Source organism: Pogona vitticeps, chromosome 2, assembly GCF_051106095.1.
Source record: "Pogona vitticeps strain Pit_001003342236 chromosome 2, PviZW2.1, whole genome shotgun sequence".
NCBI classification, from domain to species: Eukaryota; Metazoa; Chordata; class Lepidosauria; order Squamata; family Agamidae; genus Pogona; species Pogona vitticeps.
The window spans coordinates 256443894-256465686 of NC_135784.1; the positions used below are offsets into that span (position 1 = coordinate 256443894).

At 38.9% G+C, this 21793-nt stretch overlaps 1 protein-coding gene across 6 annotated transcripts in view; it reads left to right on the top strand.

The window, feature by feature from the left end:
- Window positions 1-21793, top strand: part of TRIM36 (tripartite motif containing 36) — a 73260-nt gene that overhangs the window by 48662 nt on the left and 2805 nt on the right. For 3 of the 6 annotated variants that reach the window (XM_020780029.3, XM_020780030.3, XM_078386246.1), the window contains 7 exons: window positions 3498-3644; window positions 6103-6198; window positions 9371-9624; window positions 11557-11681; window positions 12483-12776; window positions 15706-16003; window positions 19776-19868. In XM_020780029.3, coding sequence (XP_020635688.2) covers window positions 3498-3644; window positions 6103-6198; window positions 9371-9624; window positions 11557-11681; window positions 12483-12776; window positions 15706-16003; window positions 19776-19868 — 1307 coding nt within the window. The remainder of the gene's footprint in view (window positions 1-3497; window positions 3645-6102; window positions 6199-9370; window positions 9625-11556; window positions 11682-12482; window positions 12777-15705; window positions 16004-19775; window positions 19869-21793) is intronic. The other 3 variants (XM_020780031.3, XM_078386245.1, XM_078386247.1) reach the window with 1 other exon arrangement.

Consider the following 21793-nt stretch of genomic DNA (forward strand, 5'->3'; position numbering starts at 1 on the left):
CACATTTAAATATAGCAGTCTGCCTTCAAGGTACCACAACATTTTTTTAAAAAAATGTTTAGTTTTGGAAATACAGTACAGTAACAGTTTTAGGATTTGGTGGTAGTTCTGTTTACTTGTGCCTCTCTATTTCTTCATGCTTTTCTTGAGAATGTATTATCTTTATTTCACAACAGTTTGTACATTCAGTTTCCATGCACAATTCAAATGGATGATGATTACCTTTTCAGTTCTCAATGGCTTGGACTCAAGAGAACTGTCTTTTTTCATGTTACTCTGTTGTTCAGCTACTGATGACTTTCTTCTTCACACCTTGAAAGTGTCTGTAGCACTGCTGATTGAAAAGTGGGAGAAGTCTTTTGTGGTCATGAAATCTCCCACCTTGGGAAGTCTGCTTGATCACCCATCTTTCCTCTACTGGGCCAAGGCTTTAAGAATTCTGATACATTTGACCTTTCAGATTGAGGACATTTGTTTCTTTTTTTTTAAGAGTGATTTTTCTTCTTGTCTTTTCTGCTTTTGTTTGTGGCTCTTTAGTCTTTATTCGGTTTTATTGTATTTTAAAGAGTTGTAAACTATGTATAGCATGACAAATGCTGTGAAAGTTTAGGATATAAATAAATAATGCGGCCATGATCTATAGGTCTATCTTAAATATTTGTGTAAAATGAAATAGAATTGCAGGGACTGTCACTACTTGTTCCCGTTAATGCTTGAATAGCATCGACATAACAAGTTTATGAAACAACAGGGAGAAAGAGGGGCATTGGTTTGTGTGTGCAGGTGTGGATTTTAAAGAAAAGATCCAGAGCATCTTTCTGAATCCTGTTGAATGATCTGCTTGTCAAGGTACAGGTATTCGAAAATACAGTAGAAGCAGGAGAAACTAAAATTAAGGCAGTTGTTCTTCAGAATAATAAAGTACATAGTGTGATAGGGTTCATTTTCAGCATCTGACAGTTCTTTAGTTTTGGCGGGCCACGACAAGAGAGAATTTTCTTTCACAACAAAGTCTTTATTAACAGAACTTTTAGGTTCCACTACAATAACTTCTGTAGGGTCAATGTGACCAAAATATACAGGAAAATCTGTCCATGATAATGGGAAACTTCCTCCATAGCTTTCCTTCCTCAACGGGGAGAGTGTCCGAATCTCTCCTGATCGGTTGGTTTTCTCAAACATCCACTCCTCACCACGCATATAGTCCCGCAGGAGGGGGTGATGAGACCAATCTCCCTCGGGTGGCTTCTGGTTCGGCTGGAGAGGTCCCGGACGGATTACCTTCCTCCAAGGACCCCGGCCTCGAGGGTACACCAGCATGGTCCATTCTTCTGGTCTTAATCCTTCTATTGGTATTTTAACTTCGCTCTCTTTCCTATCTGGTTCTAGACTCTCACACTTTCTATCTCATTTCTTTCTTCTGTGGTATTTTAAACACTTTTGGTCCTCCTTCCTCCTCCTACGATTTGTCTTCCCAAACCACCTCCTTTCTTGTTTCCTCTGACTTCTCCCCCTCCTCCATCGTCAAGAAAACCTCTGTCCCCTTCCTTCTTGTCTTCTCTAACTCCTCCCCTTTTCCTCCCGCCTTCAACTCTTTCACTTTCTCCGTGACCTTCTCCACTCCTCTATCTCCATCCTCTCTATCTCTATCCTCCTCTATAGATGTGTGAGGGGGATGGCTCACTCTCTCACTCTTCTGGTCCTTTATTCTCCAGCTCACACATAGTAGCTTTATTTGTGTAACAGAACTCTTTGTTTAAAGGAAATCATTGGTTGTTTGTATTAGACTTTCTGTTGCTGTCATTTCACAGAGACACACCTAACTTTGTTTGAGCTGGTAACTATCAAATAAGTATTAATTGTGCGTATGTATGTGAATGTGATAGAGAGAGAGAGAGAGAGAAACAGAGAAATATACAAAGAAAATCAAATGCTTATCTATTTTATATATTTGAAGTATTAGACACACATTTTATTTATTTATTTATTTATTTATTTATTTATTTAACACCTTTTTCCAAAAATATCCAAAGCAGTTGCCAGTATTAAAAGAAACAAAGTTAAAAGCTGAAATAATAAATTATTACAGTATTTAAAAAGAATTAAGCAGATATATTAAAACTTATCAATAAGAACAATATTAAAAGCCAGAGTAAAATAATAGAATATAATAATCCCTTTAAAAATTACCTTGGTCAGCCAGTCAGCAAGGTTTGTCTAAATTGCAGGTGGTTGGATGTGACTGATTTGGCAGCCTTGTAGAGGGAAAGTTTCAAAATAATATAGTACTTTATGCTTGTTGAAGTGGGTTACTTAAGAGTCTGACTGTATAAACTACAAAAAAGTGAACAACAAACTAATGGGGAAAAATACAATTTTCAGCTGTAAAATATCTCTCTAGAATGGCAGTGCGTGAGCAGTAGTTACAATATAAAGAACCTGATTTGATCCTAAGGTTTCTTGTGTGGGTGAAAGGAACACTTTCTTATGGAAGGGGAAGAACTGTTTTTCCCCTCTAATTCCTCACTTCTTTCTGAAGTCATATAAATCTCATACCATCCTACTGTGATACCAAACGTCTGTGTATTTTCAGTGCTCGCACAGAGATCCAAAAGGAAGAATGAGGAACAAAATCAAAGCAGTGTGTTCTTCCACATATGGAATGAAGTTAGAGGTCAAGGCTATATAGGGCTTGTTCTTTACATTGCAGCAATTAGAATATGATTTTATTGCCCATGTCCCCTTTTCTCTAATCAGCAAGTCAACTGCTGAATTTCAAGGAAATATACATGATGCTTTTGTTCAAAATTTCTATTCATTTGGGTAAGCCATTCTCTAGGCAGCAGTTCTTAGCATTCGGCCTTCCTGAATGTTAATACCCTTTCAGATATTTTGATTTCAGTGCTTATGAGCTTTACCCACTTTGATCAATATTTAGGAATGCTAGGAGATGTGTCTGCCAGATGTTTTGGACTACTAGGATGGAATATTTTGATTTAAAACCTATAGTTGGCTTAATTTGACCCACTTGTCACATACAGTTGAGTTTTAATGGTTGTTAGACAAAGCACATTTTAATGGCTAATATTCTGTTAATTATACCCACCAGTGTGTACGCTCAGCGGTAAATTGGGACTAATTAGGAAGTTGGTGGTCATACTCGTATTTCTTGTTGCACAGTACTTGTATGTCTTGGTGTGCAATGAGAAATGCAGATATTGACTTCTTAGCTAGTGGCAGTTTGCTGCAGAAGAAATGGACTTACACTGGTGTAATTATTTAATTGGATTCTGACCAATATATGTTCTTGATGATCTCTTTTTTTCTTTGAGAAATTGGTAGGATGGAGCTGACTATTACTTGAGTTCTTCATTGTTTTAGGGTCTTGATAGAATTGACAGTCTTAATTGTCTGTAATATATTATTATATAATGCACAGTACTGTGTTGTTTGGCAGTTCTTGAATAACATTGTGCATTCTGATATTTCCTTGTCAGATTCTTATGTGTCCAGAACATGAAATGGAAAGAGTAAACATGTATTGTGAACTATGCAGAAGGCCTGTTTGTCATCTTTGCAAATTGGGTGGCACACATGCAAACCACAGAGTGACTACAATGAGCAGTGCCTACAAAACACTCAAGGTAAGTTGGAATGTTTCATTCTGTAATCTTTGGGAACAAAAAATTAAGGTCCTGCTTCCCCAGTGAGTTCGGCACAAACACAGACACATGTATGCACACACTATATACTTATTAATGCATCTTTGGAAATATATGAGTGTCCTGTTAAAACTACTGTATTTATAAGCTTTTATTTTGCAGGTTTGTATTTCATGGTGATTGGAACCGATGCATGTGTTGGATGGTTAGAGTGTTTATGTAATGCACTGCCACTACAGAAAGGTGTTAAATAGTCTCTAATGTGTCATGAGAAAAAAGCCAGGCTACAAGAACACAAAAACCCAACATTCATACGTTCATTATATAAAAAGACTACAACCAGTTGTACTTACTGGCCAGAATCATTGGTGTTCACATAAGGTTTGCATAACTTACCATAGCTAATTGATGAGCTGGCAGGACACATAATAGTCATATTCCTGGTCACATGCCTCATTGGACAATTGAGATCCATCATGCACTTCATCAGCTAGTCACAGATAGCTATGGAAAGTTTTGCAAACCTTACATGATCACCAGTAGGATTCAGGCCATTATTTCCTTTTCAATATACATATCTTATGCATCCAGTTTTGTTCAGTAACAGTTATGTTCACAATTGTGTGCTGTTGCACCTCTTTTTTCTTGGTACATTACAGCTGTTGCCCTCTGTTTATTTTGTACAGCATTTTATGTCAAAGCTAGCATCTGCCATTGCCTTTCGTGGTAGGAAATACTGCTTTCAGCTGATTATGAGGGATGAAAGGGATGTCAAGATTTACCACCTCAATATTTTAAGGGGTTTATAGGCATGATTGATAGCAAAGACTAATGGGGCTCGAAATGATCTCTGCAAGAACCAGCTGTGGCTGTAATCTTCCAAATATTGGCTCATGGAAATTCACTGTAATTGTCCTAAGCTCAGGTTAAGTGAATTTCAGCTTTATATAATAACTTGATCTAAATTAATTCTTTTCAATAGCTGGACATTTTTATTGGATATTTCCAGTGTTAACCCATAAAACACATAGCTTATAAAATTCTTAATGTTCTCAAAGCATGGAAATGTAAATTTAATCAACGTTGTTGACTACCTTAGCTTGACTTGTTCCAGCTGTTCAAACAGACAGATGATTTATGACATATTTGATGGAACAAATATAATGTTGAGTTAACTCTTTGGGACAGATACAGGAGATACGTATTTTATTTGACAGTATACATGATAGTGCCTAAAGTTGTTCTGATCAACTTGAGCATATTCATTTTTGCTGGGCTTTGATATATTTCATGAAGATGTTTATGTTTTAATTGCATGTTGCTCTTTTTCTGATTTTTGCTCGCAGAAGTACAGAGGCATTCTTTAATTCTGGTTCTTTGAAACTTAGCTATTCCATTTCAGACTGAGAATAACTTTACTAAGTAATTAATATGGTGAAGATTATAGAAGTCTCCTGAAATGAAGGGCAGTTATCAGAAGCAAAAACTAGTCTTTTGCAGTATTTCTCTCATAAGTGGGTTTTACACCAAATCAAACCTGAACTATCTCTGGAGGCAAAAATATTGAAACTGAGGTTGCCCTATTTTGGGCACATTGTGAGAAGACAGAGTTCTATGGAAAATACAATAATGCTGGGAAAGGTTGAAGGCAGTAAAATAAGAGGAAGGCCAAATACATGATGGATTGATTCCCTAATGGAACCACAAGCTTGAATACCAGAGCTGAACAAATCTGTGGAAGACAGGACATTTTGTCAGGCCATAAGTTGAGGGCGACTTGATGACACATAACAACAGCAACAGCTCTCACTGCAGAAATGCACTTCAACAAAGCTAGAAAATCCTCTGTTGGACTACAGTGCATAAAATACCTAAAGTCACACAGGCACTAGCCATAGTGATTAGTGGACTTGGGGAGGTTAAATCCAAAAAAGTAAAGTTTCTGATCTCTACATGTTAGGGCAGTGCATGTACCACTTGTGCTTAGTTTTACCCACTCCCATTTCTTACCACGTCTTGTACAGTGCTTGTGTTGACACAGTTGTTACCATTGACTTGGCTATTTTACTGGATCTATATACAACACAATAGTTTCCTCAAATACAAATTTCCTTCTGCTGGTGCTACATGATCTTTGTGACTCACACATATGTGGGGCACTGGGATGTCTGTGCAGAGTCTCACTGAAAACATTCTAGCGCTGATCACAGTTTAAGCAGAAGTACTGGGCACACTCAAAGAACATGGTTGCTGCTCAGTTTTTCCCCTATCTACTGCAGCAGTAGCTTTAGGAATATTCTCTAACTTGGCACAGTTCTTTTAACAGTTTTCAAGAACCTGCCCAGCAAATCTCTTATATGGCGTGTGTGTCGACTCAAAATGCAATAATAGAGTTTTTAAAAATCTACTCTTAACACATATGTTGATATTTTTTTAATAGGAAAAGCTTTCAAGGGACATAGACTACCTCATTAGTAAAGAAAGCCAGGTGAAAAGCCAGATCGCAGAACTTGGTCTTTTAATGAAAGAAACAGAGGTAAGAATGGGCTTAGTTGTCTTATGATGTAACCTATTTTTATATTCTTTTAAAATTCTATATAATTGAATGTTGCCTTTAGTGCAAAAAGTTAAACACCTTGTCATATATACTAGCTGTAAGTTAGTACAGTGGTCCCTTGACTTATGATCATAATCTGTTCCAGAAGATGGACATAACTTGAAATGGTCGTAAGTCGAAGCACCATTTCCCATAGGAATGCATTGGAATGAGATTAATCCATTCTGGCAAAAAAAGCAAAAACAACAACAACAACAACAACAACAACAACAACAACAACAACAACAACAACAACAACAACAACAACAACAACAACAATAACAAACCACACAACAAGCCTCATCGGAAGGCACTGGGGCTTTAAAAAAAACAAACCAAAAATAAGCAACAGAGCAAGCCCCATTGGAAGGAGCTGGGGCTTAAAAAATAAATAAAAATAAACAACAGAGCAAGCCCCATCGGAAGGAGTTGGGGCTTAAAAAAATAAACAACAGAATAAGCCCCATTGGAAGGAGCTGGGGCTTTAAAAAAAAGCAAAACAACAACAAAAAACCACACAGCAAGCCCGATCGGAAGGAGTTTGGGCTTAAAAAAAGCAAAAATAAACAACAGAGCAAGCCCCATTGGAAGGAGCTGGGCCTTAAAAAAATTAAGCAAAAATAAACAACAGAACAAGCCCCATCAGAAGGAGCTGGGGCTTAAAAGAAAAAAAAAAAACAAAAATAAACATTAGAGCAAGCCCCATCCAGAGGAGCTGAGGCTTTTAAAAAAAATAAGCAAAAATAAACAACAGAGCAAGCCCCCTAGGAAGGAGCTGGAGCTTTAAAAAGTTAGCAAAAATAAACAACAGAGCAAGCCCATTGGAAGGCGCTGATGCTTAAGAAGAAAAAAAAGCAAAAATAAACAACAGCAAGCCCCATCGCTGGGGCTGAAAAAACAAACACACCAAAACACACACAAAAATCACAGCACAGAAACATAACCCCCCAAACCCACCCTGTCATCACCTCCACTGGCCTTGTTGTTAGACAAGCTTTCCAAGGCCCACTTGACTTCATTCTCCAGGATGTCTGGCTCTAGGTCAGCAACGACACAATCTGGGTTGTCCGGGACATCCAAATCTTTCTGGTATAGTTCCTCTGTGTATTCTTGCCACCTCTTCTTGATGTCTTCTGCTTCTGTGAGGTCCCTACCATTTTTTGTCATTTATTATGTTTATCTTTGCACAAAATGTTCCTTTAATATCTCTGATTCTCCTGAACAGATCTCTGGTTTTTCCTTTTCTATTATTTTCCTCTATTTCTTTGCATTGTCCATTTACAAAGGCCCTCTTGTCTCTCCTTGCTATTCTTTGGAAGTCTGCATTCAGTTTTCTGTAACTTTCCTTATCTCCCTTGCATTTTGTTTCCCTTCTCTTCTCTGCTATTTGTAAGGCTTCATTGGACAGCCACTTTGCTTTCTTGCATTTCCTTTTCTTTGGGATGGTTTTTCTTGCTGCCTCCTGTACAATGTTACAATCCTCTATCAAAAGTTCTTCAGGCACTCTGTCCACCAAATCCAGTTCCTTAAATCTGTTCTTCACTTCCACTGTGTATTTGGTGTAAGGGATTTGGTGTAGATTATACCTGACTAGCCCAGTGGTTTTTTCTACTTTCTTCAGTTTGAGCTTGAATTTTGCTATGAGAAGCTGATGATCAGAGCCACAATCAGCTCCAGGTCTTGTTTTTGCTGACTGTATAGAACTTCTCCATCTTTGGCTGCAGAGAATATTGTCAATTTGATTATGGTATTGCCCATCTGTTGATGTCCATGTGTAGAGTCGCCTCTTGTGTTGTTGGAAAAAAGTGTTTGTGATGACCAGCTTGTTCTCTTGACAAAACTCTATTAGCCTTTGCCCTGCTTTGTTCTAAACTCCAAGGCCAAATTTTCCTGTTGTTCCTTTTATCTCTTGCCTGTATATACTGTAAATAGTAGACCAACTACTATCAACACTATTCTTGTGCCTGGTGTATTCATAACCTCTGGAAAGATCTTATTTGACTATCATAATTTGGTGTTTACCTGGAATTCCGCTACTCTGTCATTTTCTATCATTTTTGAGATTATATCCCATTACAGCTTTTCCCACTCTTTTGTTGACTATGAGGGGCTACTCCATTCCTTCTACAAGCTTCTTGCCCACAATAGTAGAAATGATTAAAAAAAGCCCCTTGGCGCAGTGGTTAAACTGCTATACTGCAGCCAAAACTGTGCTTGCAACCTGGGGTTCAATCCCAGGTAGCCGGCTCAAGGTTGACTCAGCCTTCTGTCCTTCCGAGGTCGATAAAATGAGTACCCAGCTCGCTGGGGGGGCAATGTGTAGCCTGCATAATTAACTTGTAAACCGCCCAGAGTGCTTGAAGCACACTTTGCTTTGATAATCATCTGAATTGAATTTGCCCATTCCTGTCCATTTTAGTTCACTGACGCCCAGGATATCAATGTTTATTCTTGCCATCTTCTGTTTGACCATATCCAAGGTTCATAGATCTTACATTCCAGGTTCCTATGCAGTATTTTTCTTTGAAGCATTGGACTTTCCTTTCACTTCCAGGCACGTCCACAGCTGAGCGTCATTTCAGCTTTGGCCCAACCACTTCATTAGCTCTGGAGCTACCTGTACTTGTCCTCTGCTCTTCCTCAGTAGAATGTTGGACACCTTCCAACCTGGGGGGTCCCATCTTCCAGTGTCATATCTTTTAGCCTTTTGTTTCTGGTCATGGGATTTTCTTGGCAAAGATACTGGAGTGGCTTGCCACTGCCTGCTCCACGTGGATTGCGTTTAGTTGGAACTCTCCACTATGACCTGTCCGTCTTGGGTGGCCCCGCACGGCATAGCCCATAGCTTCACTGAGTTACTGAAGCCCCTTTGCCACGACAAGGCAGCAATCCATGAAGGGGGAAGCATTCATTAGGGCATGTTATGTAGTACTGTATATAAAGTGATACTCATAGTAGACAGGTATATAGAGAGATAGGTGTAATTTTTTTGTTTTTGCTACAGCAGATTAATCAAGTTCCTTGAAAAAAAATTCTGACAAATAATGAAAATTGTTTTCACTGTTTTCAGCTTCAATAGATGAATCATGTGTTTGTGTGTTTTTTTAAATAGTGTAATGGTGAAAGAGCTAAGGAAGAGGCATCAAATAACTTTGATAAGTTGTTTGATGTTCTGGAAGAGAGGAGGGCAACTGCACTCAGGGCTATTGAAGCTTCAAAAAACATAAGACTGGAGAAGTTGCATTCTCAAATAGAAGAGTATCAGGGACTTCTTGAAAATAATGGTCTGGTGGGATACGCCCAAGAAGTTCTCAAAGAAACAGACCAGTCTTGTTTTGTTCAAACAGCAAAGCAGCTTCATGACAGGTATGTTATTTGCCTCTTGAAATGTTTACATGATTGTAGGAGCACATGCAAGTCTGCCACCACATCACATGGCATGACAAACCTGGGTGCTTGACCTTGACTGAAGTGAGGTGAAATTGGTTGGAGCAAGGCATGCTGCAGCTATATCCAACTGCCAGGGGACCTAGGAACCTCAATAACATGGCTTTTTGGAGGGGCAGGGTGTGGGTTAGGGGTTAAAGGGTGTGGGGGGAATTGGGCAGGAAGTGGGGGATGGTGTAGACAGAGGAATGAGGAAGAATCAACAGAGAGAGATAAGAGGTAGAAGAGAAAGGTGAGAAAGATTGCCCTGGCTGGTGTATCTAGGGAGCTGCAAGCCCAGGTTGGCTGAAAAAATGAGAACCATAATTTGGAGGTGGAAACAAAGTGGATAGAGGGAGGCCCCTGGCCACTCTTGAAGGGAGGGGATTCCTATGTTCATCTCTCAAGCTGCAGAGGGACAGCTAGCAATTCAAGCCCTAGAGAAGTAAATCATGGGACCATTAACAACCTAGCATGAGCCAGTATCTAGTGGGGAGACTGATAACTTTTTCATTTGCATCTCCTGCAGAGGCATATACTCCTTGCCCAGCTATTCATGAATCCTGGGACTTAGCTCTTGGGATATTTTGGCAGAACCCTGGCTTTCTACCCCAACAACCTGGTAGCCTGGGTGGGCACTGGCTGTTGGCTCTTCAGCTGGCATCCAGCTAGTACTGACATCACCAGGGACAACCATCCTACTAACCCCACTGCCAATATGGTCCTGTGCGATCCTGTATTTACACAACCTAAGGTGGCCACCGTATCAGTGTCTTTGGTCACTGTGATATCTGGCCCCACCAGTTCTTAATCCAAGACATCCATCTGTTCACCATTTATGATTATCTTGATCCTAATCCTATTGGCACTGTCTGCGTGTGTGTTACTCTCTGGCCACCATGGTCAAGCATCTTGCCCTAGGGCTTTCCAGTGCTTGTTTGTGGACAAAAGAGCTCTTTTTCCTTCCTTTCTCCTTGCCTCCAATGTACCCTTCCCATGGAGAAAACAGAGTAGGCCATAGTGATATACACCAGATGCCTTGCTCTGTACTGTGGATTGGGTATAAAAATCTGTGTTGGATGCATTTTGTGTGAATCAAGGTATTCCTCTTGTCCTTTGTACAGCACTCCCACCAAATCATTCCTGTGGTTTTAAGGAATCTGTGAGTCAGCTTGCAGTGCAGGGGTAAAAACAGATAACTTTGTTTATGTACCAATCAAAACATTTTCTGTTCTTGCTTGGGGCACTCAGAATCCAAGTTTCCAGGTTATGGAACCCATTTCCATCCATAGTTCCTATACATTATCTATCTATCTATCTATCTATCTATCTATCTATCTATCTATCTATCTATCTATCTATCTATCTATCTATCTATCTATCTATCTATCTATCTATCTATCTATCTATCTATCTATCTATCTATCTATCTATCTATCTATCTATCTATCTATCTATCTATCTATCTATCTATCTATCTATCTATCTATCTATCTATCTATCTATCTATCTAATATTATATTAGTATTTGTATTAGTATTTGTATTAGTATTTGTATTTGTATTTGTATTTGTATTTGTATTTGTATTTTAACTGGCTTCCACATGAGAACTTTCTAGAGTTCTGTTTATGCAAGTTACACAATAGAGAGTTACAGATTTACCTGTACATAGCCCCTGCTGTTATTTCCCATTGTTTTGTAATGCTGGATCTTGAAATAATATTGGTTTGATAGATAGGTTTGTTCTTTTAACTCTGAGATACTGGTTTAAAAAAAGGATTGTGTATTTTAGTGCTGTTTTTATAATATTCTGAAAGCTAGTTTGCTGGAGAAAGTATGTATGTAAGCTATAAAGTCTCTTCCATGTACAGAATTCAGAAAGCAACTGAATCTTTGAAGAGTTTCAGACCTGCAGCCCAAGCTTCTTTTGAAGATTACATTATTGACATAACAACACAACAGGAGGCTCTTGGAGACTTGTCTTTCCAGTCAAGTGGTAAGTTTAAAAGGAAGAGGGCATGTGATATTCACTCTGTTGCATTAACTTCTGTTTTCATTGTTTTCAGAGGTTGGTAGTAACAATAGCAACCATTATCTTAATAGGGATATTTTAGTACTTGAAACAGGTTTTATAGGTACAGTTATGTTTTGGAAAAAGTTTGGAGAGAAAATAGTTCCTTAATATTTGGGAAGTAGATTATGGAGTTGCTGACAGTTTGTGGGCACACATATGCACATGCTGAATTTTTTCCATGCATATTCAGATTGATAGTGAGTCAAGGAATGTACTAGAAGGAATAGCCAAGAGTATGCCTAATGTCTTATTTCCAGTAAAAGATATATGACATGGACAGTCCTGCTGTTGTGTGAGATTGATACTCTCTAGACTAAAGAAGTGATTACACATCAGGAAAAATGTGAATGTGAAGTCACACCTGAGAAGTTGGGTTTCCTGGGTAAATTGGCTTTAGCCCACCACAATGTAGTTAGCAGAGAGGAGGGGTGAAATTGGCACTCAAAATCCTTGTTTGCAGCTTGTTATAGTTCTGCTTTGTTCTGGCCATTCAGATTTGCAGGAGGACCAATTAGAGGAAAGTTACTTTAACAAGTTGCAAACAAGTCTGATTACTTCCTCCTCCCTTTCTGCTGATTCCTTGCTCTTTTTTCTCATTTTGTGGACTGAATTATTTCCCACTCAGTAGTTTTTTAGATGTGTACATTTTAATCCTTTTTTGTTTAATGTAGTGAAGCAAAATCAGTGTTTAAATCTATATTGATTCTTCTGCTTTTGATTCAGGTCTTGATATACCAGAAATTAACGAAGAACAGAGCAGAATGTATAATAAGGCTTTGATTTCTTGGGATCATCCACAGAAAGCAAGTTCAGCTGATACTTATATGCTCGAGTACCGTAAACTCAACAGAGAAGAAGCTAACCCAACATGGCATGAGATTGAAGTCTTTAGCAAGAGTGAAATAATTTCTGACCTTGACACGAACAGCATTTATGCTTTCAGAGTCAGAGGATACAAAGGATCTATCTGTAGCCCTTGGAGCAGGGAAGTGATCTTGCACACACCACCAGCTCCAGGTAAAATACAATTCTTGAGCAATCCCAGACTGTTGGCTTTGGGAGGCTTGGGACTTGTTATGACAGGAAGGTGCCTTCTTGTGTTTGTGGGTCCATGCCCATGAAAAGCGTGTCCCCTAAGTTATAGTCAAATTATGTCACATTAATATTATAAGTTCCTTAGCCATATAGAGAGGATTTGCAATATTTCTGGAAGTACTCAGGGTAGCAACATGGCACATTTTTAGAGGATTGATATAAATTGGTACAGTTTCTCTCTCTGTATTTACATTGAACCTAACACAGAGATAGTAGTAGTAGTACCTTAGGACGAACACTCTCTAGCTGCTGCTTCTGCTGCTAATAATAAATCACTTGATATTATAGGCACTAACATTTACAAGATATTAAAAAATTCCTCCCTCCTGGCATGTAGTTGATTGAGAACAGTACAGAATTTAACAACAAATAAACTTGTCTCAACTCCCATTACTGTGAATTGTATAGCAAATAGCATCTGTTTCTTAGAGATAGTGCCACCATCATGTTTTGAGGAATTGGTAGTTCCCAGATAAATAATAATTCAAGCTTACATTTATGAAGGACAGACTCATTTTCAGAGATATCTTTAAAATCCTTAACTCTTGGATTAGCATGGCCAGTATGAATCCAGTCTACAGTTTAGGCAAGAGAGTCAGACTCTGGCCTTCTTTCCCTGATGTTTTACTGATATAATTTTTATTGAAGGGTTTCTTACTATTGTTCCAGTTTTGCCTGTTTTACCTCTGAGAACTTGGGGTTTCGAATCTCACTAATGGAATCCTCTGTTTTACCTGCTTCTAATAGATTTTTTAGGATTTTTGTCTTTAAGTAACTCAGTTCCCCAGGAAACCGGAATAAAATTGTTCTAATACAATCACATTTTTCATCTGTTCTACAGAAGAGACATTTTCATGTTCCATCCATTTGTTCAAACATTGCATCAGTTTAGCCCCTAACTGAGAATAAGATTTTTCATGCTTTTTGGTACGGGAACAAAATTTTCTCCTCAGGTGTTCTGCATTTATGCCAAATCTTGAATACACCATTTTTCTATAGGCCTCAAAATCTCTAGCTTGCTCTAGAGGCGTATGAGAATACAGTTCAACCAAATCTCCACTTATTTGTGATCTTAACACTATCATCCTTTCAAAATCTCAACACGCTCTCTCAAATGAATGTTGTTGTTATTATTATTTTGAGCAGACATATCCTGTCTTTTCATCTCTATTTGAAATTCCATTTGTCTTTTTTCTTGCTCAAATGTGATTTCTCTTTCTCTTAATTCAATTTGTCTCACCTTTTCTTTCTCCATAATCTCTAATTCCTTGATCTGTAGTTCCTGAGCTTTCTCTTCAGCTCTGGCTTTTTCTCTAATTTCTATTTTTTTTCTCTAAGCCAAAATTCCTGTTCTAGTCTCCATTTCTACAGATTTTGGGAGCTTAGAACCCTTTGTCTCTCTGAGGCACCTTCATCAGTCTCCTCCTGTTCCAGTGAGATTAGAGGGTCTCCATTTCTCCCTCCACTTTTTGAGGTAAATTCTCTGCCTCACGACTCCCCTTTGGCTACGTTTGGGGGACATGTTTACTTCTGAGATAATTAGTCTTGAGTGTTTGTACTGATTTTAAAAAGGACCTGTCTTATTGCTTTTATTCCAGTAACTATTGTTGTTGCACTTCCCTCAGCAGCTCTTTCTGGCTGTTCTCCAGCTAACAACCTTTTAGTTACTGTGTCTTTCTATGTAAGAGCTATTCCTGCTCTCAGTCACTGAAATAATTTTATTTCTCAAGCCTCTGCTTTGATTTATCTATCCCCTCAGATCTGCTTTGACCTCTGGCTTCCACTTTTATCCTCCAGCACTCTCTTCTCTCATAGCCTTGGATTTTAAGCTAGCCCACTGGTCTTCCAAATCTTGAGGTAAATAAACAGGAATTTTTCCTTTAGAGTTTTCCCTATCTTTAGTCCCCCCAGATCTGGGATCAGAAGCCCCGCCACTAAGCTTTTCCAGAAAAGCTCTAGCAGGTCACCCACTTCTTCACCACAAACCTCTGACTAAAAAGGTACCCACGACTCAACAAAAATTTCACTTTCAAACTCTGGCTTTACTGGATTTTTTTGGATCCCGCCGCTGGATGCCAATTGTGGCATTTGCCCTCGTGGCCCCTGTTTGTCTCACTAGACACAGAGCTCACAAAGGTACACCAAAACACCTCTTGACATGCTGCCACCAGTTGTTGTCCTTATCAACTTACTTTACTTAGAAAAGATGAAGGTCCATTCAGTACTAGCTTTTTAATAGAACAGGCTTATTGATTACAGTTGGTTTCTGGAACTATTCAAAAGCACAATCTTCAAGTTTCATCAAGCTTCAATATTAACCTTCTATAGTTATTTATCACAATTTACACTCAGACTAATCACTCCTCAGACCCCAAACTATCCTTCTCTCCCTGATTCCTAACACAGACACTCTGACTGACCGCCCTCTCAGGCTCCACCTTTTAACATCCCTTTTAGCCCCACCTCTTAACCACATTAGCATATAACTCATGGATAATACATAACTTATTGCATAACAAGGGTGAACGGTACTCTCATATTGTTTGAAAATGATGCTTTACAGGCATTATTTTATTATAGTTCTCATTTATGGTTAAATTGATGGGCAAGGTGGGACATGGCATTGGGAAAGGCACATGGTGCCCATGGTTACAGTTAACATGTCAGAAATTCACATATGGATAATCTGTGGCAGGTTAATAAGTGATAGTGCATCACAGTTGTGGAAGGACTTGGGGATTGAAATATAGTGAATTCTTAATAATAAGTATGAAAACCCTATGCCCTACTAGTAGTATATCATTGTTTAAGTATAAAGAAAAGTGGCTTAACGTGCCTATTTATTTTTCAGTTTTTAGTTTTCTTTTCGATGACAAGTGTGGATTCAACAGTGAACATCTCATGCTGAATGCGAGGAGAAATGTTGTGGAAAGCAGGGCTGGATTTCCTTTGCTTTTGGGAGCTGAACGTATTCAAACGGGCTGCTATACTACCTTAGACTACATTGTTGGAGATACTGGTATTGTGAAAGGAAAGCATTTCTGGGCTTTCCATGTGGAACCCTATTCATATCTTGTGAAAGTAGGAGTTGCATCTGATGCTAAGATCCAAGAATGGTTCCATAATTCTCGTGATATAATTAGCCCAAGGTAATTGACATTTTGTTTTTATTTGTAGATTCTCACATGTGTTACATCCTAATTAAAATGGTTCTTGATCAAAATAGCCACAGGGTTTCTCTGCATTGCTTCAGATTATCTTAATTTAGGCAGTCAATGGCCAAAATCCTATCACTTAGTGTAATAAATTGCACTAAAGTAGGCCCATCGAATCCGTGGGGATGTGTTGAATCATCTCCATATGTTTTACTAATTCAAATGGGCCTACTCTAATTGTGACTGATCGTGTTAAAATAAATTGAAATAAGAGTAAACCCATTTGACTCAAGGGAACATACAGAAGAGTTGACTCACCAAATCTCTGTTGATTCAGTGAGCCTTTTTTAGTGTGAGTTACTACAAGAAGCAACAGGATTTTGGCCATTATTTCTGAAAAGTGGCTTACATTCAGTATTTCTGAAAAGTGACTTACGTTCAAAGTAATTTTCTGCATATGCAGGGGAACCTTGGATCTGTAAGTCCGTGACAGACTGTTGTTAGTCATGCTTTCTAATACCCACTTGACTTCATTCTCCAGGATGTCTGGCTCAACCTCTGCAACCACACAATCTGGGTTGTCTGGGACGTCGAGATCTTTCTGGTATAATTCTTCAGTGTATTCTTGCCACCTCTTCTTGATGTCTTCTGCTTCTGTGAGGTCGCTACCATTTTTGTCCTTTATCATGCCCATCTTTGCACAAAATGTTCCTTTAATATCTCTAATTTTTTTGAACAGATATTTATTTTTTTCCCTTTCTATTCTTTTCATTTCTTTGCACTGTTCATTTAAGAAGGCCCTCTTGTCTCTCCTTGCTATTGTTTGGAAGACAGATTTCAATTTTCTGTAACTTTCCCTGTCTCCCTTGCATTTTGTTTTCCTTCTCTGCTATTTGTATAGCCTCATTGGACAGCCACTTTGCTTTCTTGCATTTCCTTTTCTTTGGGATGGTTTTTGTTGCTGCCTTCTGTACAATGTTACGGGCCTCCATCCATAGTTCCGGCATTCTGTCCACCAAATCGAGTTCCTTAAATCTGTTCTTCACATCCACTGTGTATTCATAAGGGATTTGGTTTAGATTATACCTGACTAGCTCAGTGGTTTTTCCTACTTTCTTCAGTTTAAGCTTGAATTTTGCTATGAGAAGCTGATGATCATAGCCACAATCAGCTCCAGGTCTTGTTTTTGGCTGACTGTATAGAGCTTCTCCATCTTTGGCTGCAGAGAATATAGCCAGTCTGATTACGGTGATTTCCATGTGTAGAGTCGCCTCTTGTTGGAAAAGAGTGTTTGTGATGACCAGCTTGTTCTCTTGACAAAACTCTATTAGCCTTTGCCCTGCTTCATTTTGAACTCCAAGGCCAAACTTGCCTGTTGTTCCTTTTATCTCTTGACTCCCTACTTTAGCATTCCAATCCCCTATAATGAGAAGAACATCTTTCTTTGGTGTCAGTTCTAGAAGGTGTTGTAAGTCTTCATGGAATTGGTCCATTTCAGCCTCTTCAGCATTGGTGGTTGGTGCATAAACTTGGATTACTGTGATGTTGAAAGGTCTGCCTTGGATTTGTATTGAAATCATTTTTCAGATTGTATCCCAGGACAGCTTTTCCCCCTCTTTTGTTGACTATGAGGGCTACTCCATTTCTTCTATGGGATTCTTGCCACAATAGTAGATATGATAATCGTCTGAATTGAATTTGCCAGTTCCCGTCCATTTTAGTTCACTGATGCCCAGGATGTCGATGTTTATTCTTGCCATCTCCTGTTTGACCACATCCAGCTTAACAAGGTTCATAGATCTTACATTTCAGGTTCTTATGCAGTATTTTTCTTTACAACATCAGACTTCCCTTTCACTTCCAGGCACGTCCACAGCTGAGCGTCCTTTTGGCTTTGGCCCAACCACTTCATTAGCTCTGGAGCTACTTGTCCTCCGCTCTTCCTCAGTAGCATGTTGGACGCCTTCCGACCTGAGGGGCTCATCTTCCAGTGTCATATCTTTTATCCTTTTATTTCTGTTCATGGGGTTTTCTTGGCAAAGATACTGGAGTGGCTTGCCAATTCCTGCTCCAGGTGGATCACATTTAGTCCGAACTGTCCACTATGACCTGTTCATCTTGGTTGTCCCTGCACGGCATAGCCCATAGCTTCTCTGAATTACTCAAGCCCCTTCGCCACAACAAGGCAGCAATCCTTGAAGGGGATTAACTAGTAAGCTAACACTTGCCAAATCCTCATTTTCCCAAACATTCATAAACCTCAGGGTATCTCTGAACATGAATAATATATTCTCCTTTCCCCCTACCCATTGGTTTTGTTTTGTTACTATTTCTATTGTCACTTACGACTTGAGTTCATTTCAGGAGAATGTGATTATTTTGTATTAGGGGATTTCAGTGGGTGCACTAAAATGGCTTTCTCTCAAACGATATTCACTGCCTTGCCTTATTCACTTCCGTGAGAACCTAAGGCTCTGTTCTCATTTTAGGATGATTTTCTCTTATGAGTATAGGGTAGATTTGCACTGTTTGTGTAGGAAAATGAGCAGAGAGAACTAATTACTGGTTGAAGTCCTATTGCTTTTTATGCACATGGAAAGAAATGATATAACATTTACAGTGGTGCCTCGCTTAACAACATTAATTCGTTCCAGCGAAATCGCTGTAGAGCGAAAATGTCGTAAAGTGAAAATAAAAAACCCATTGAAACGCATTAAAACCTGGTTAATGTGTTCCAATGGGCTAAAAACTCACCCTCCAATGAAGACCCTCCATATGGCGGCCATTTTTGGTGCCTGTATAGCGAGGAATCCGTCCCTAAGCACAGCTGGGAGCTATTTTGAGCACCCGAAGGCCATTTTGAAAACCCGACGGTCAGCTGTTTTGATCGTCGTAATGTGAAGAATCAGTTCCCGAAGCAGGGAACCAATCTTTGTAAAGTGAAAAACCCATTTAAGACATTGTTTTGCAATCGCAAAAACCTCGTCGTGAAGCAGATTCTTCGTAATGCGGGGTAATCGTTAAGCGGGGCATGACTGTATTCTCTTCTAGCAGGCAATTAATAAGCCCCTGCTGGGATTTTTGGACATGAACCAAACCAATGGGTGTGGATGTCCCAAGAATCACAGCAGCGACTTGTTACTTGCTAACTAGAAGCAAGCAGTATTAGTGCTCCTTTCTTTCTGCTTGCATAACAAAACAGCAGGATTGCAGCATTTGTGTATCGAACTGCACTTAAGGAGAGGCAGGATATCTGAGAAAACTGGGGGTTTAGATGGACAGGTAGTTGACTGTTTGCATTTGTATGACTACAAAACCAAACTCAGTGGAACAGAAGAGGTAACTGACAAGTAAGTTGTGTATGATGCGGTAAAGTGTTACAAACAGACATTCTGTGCAGACATTCTGCAGTAGCAATAATGTACCAGGTAAAAAAAAGTTTTTTTAAAATGAAGTGCAGACATAGATTAAATTGAGCAAAAAGAAAAATGAACTGCAATGGACAGCTGTTCATTGCTACTTGCCAAGTTCATTCAGCTTAATCTCTCTTCCTTGGTCTCCTGTACTAGGAAGATAAGTATGGAGATAAGGAAAACTGGCTCAGCAGCAGTGGAGTTAGCCACTATAAACTTATAATTTTCAACACCTGGGAAAACAACCTTTGTTACTTGAATGAATGTTCCCATGTTGCTACTACAATTGTACAACAGTACATACTTCTCTAGTGCTGGTTGCCTGACTTTGTCCATTAATTTTTTCCTTTAAGATTACAGTTGCGTGATACTATCAGGGAAAGAAACTTCTTTCATCAAGAAGAGAAGGGCCAAAAAGAGGAGGAGGGGGGAAGAATGGAGAAAAGGTGGACAACTTTTAAACATTAATATAGTTTAGAACTGCATAATTCTTAAAGGCTATATCCTAATGAAGTGCAGTAGATAGTGATGACATACAGTATATTTTCTCGCTAAGCCATCATATATTCTTTGTCTTTACATACTCAAAGATAATTGCTTGGTCCCCTGAGCCTCAGTTGCTGTGGATCATTATTCATTTCTACACAAACACATGAATTTTGATACAATTTTTGTTATAAACCAAAATGATATCTTAATGAGAACCTACATAGCTATAGCACTTTACATTTTATTTAATTTGTTTTAGAATATATCCCAGCAAACAAGAGTGTGAAGCAGTCATGTGCCTTTTTGCTTATTTGCTCATCATACTGTGTTTCTATTAGCCCTAATAATTCATCTTTAATATTTTATCTTCAGCTTAAGAAAGAAAACACCATATAGAAAAATGGCCAACGTTTTCTCTAAGCTGTGTGGGTGCTCAGCCACGCAGTGCTGCATCAGTGCTGCACACCTGCAGCCAGTGTTGCTCTCCATTTGGTTCCAGTTGCAGCCAGAACCTGCACACACGTGGCATGGTCTCTGCCCAGCACTGGCAGAAAATTGGAGGGAACAATGAACATGGCTATTTTTCCTCTGTGCTAGCAGTGAGACCTCACCTTCCTTCTTGTCCTAAGTGGACATTCTATAAAGTGGATGAATCCAGAATGCCACATAGTCTGCACTAAGTTATCTGTCAATATTAATGTAATGAAGGTGGAACTGGCTTCTGTTCCACCATAATGGGTGGCAAAAAGGAAGTAAAATTTGTAACTTGTTTGACAAATACTTCTGATACCTAAATCTTAATTTCTACACTTCAGACTGCATAGAGAAAGATGATGAATAGCTATGTATTCGCCCTGAAAAAGAAGCAGCAGTCACTTGTATTTTTGTAAACCATGTTACACCACAACTTTACATAAGGCCAATTTGATGCCAAACTAACTCTGATTCACTTTCTCAACCAAGATGAGTGTGCTGGTTATCTTTGTTGTCAAGAGACTCTTTTCAGAAGAACAGCAACTTTGTTTTTAAAAGCTAGCATAAATTTCTCTGTTTTTATTTGTTAGACCCTGCTGACAAGGCTTCACAATAGAAATGCAATTCCTGTCCATAATGATCTAGATGATGAGGGTGATTAGTTGCCAGAGACTTGAGGGCTGTGCATGCCTATCTCTGGAAGTTAGAGCAGTGGTTCTTAACGTGGGTGATAATGCCCCCCAGGGGGCGATTTCATTTTTCAGGGGGGCGGTAAAACGAAAAGGGGCGGCATGGGGGCGCTGGAGCAGAAGGGGGGCGGTAGGGGGCCGCTGGAGCAAGCCAAACCTGTGAAGATGGCTGCAGCCTTTTTACAGTGTGCATGAATATATATTTTCTTCCAATCTTAATTTAGTTTCAGAGTTTTCGTCTTGAAATTTTTAGTTCCTGCATTGCAGTTTGTTTTTATGCCCTTTTTATATTTCTTTTTGTGTTTTAAAATTCACTTGCAACTAAATCATTAAATGTTACTTTTTTGGGGCATTTCATTTTCTTGGAATTGAATTTTGTTTTCAGGGGTCATTGGATTTAAGTGTCTTAAATAAATAAATAAATAAATAAATAAATAAATAAATAAATAAATAAATAAATAAATAAATAAATATCAGTGCGGGGAGGGGGGGCGATGAAAACTTCCTCAATGGCTCAAGGGGGCGTTTCTTTCAAAAAGGTTAAGAACCACTGAGTTAGAGGACCTAATGTGCTCCTGTGATCCCTATCCCAAATTGCTTTACTTAGTGTGTGTTTTTCTTTAACTCGGCACACATACTTATACAATTCTATTTTCAAGAGCAAAATGTTGAAAGTTACACTATATAATGCCATTTACCGTATACATTGGGAGTTCAAA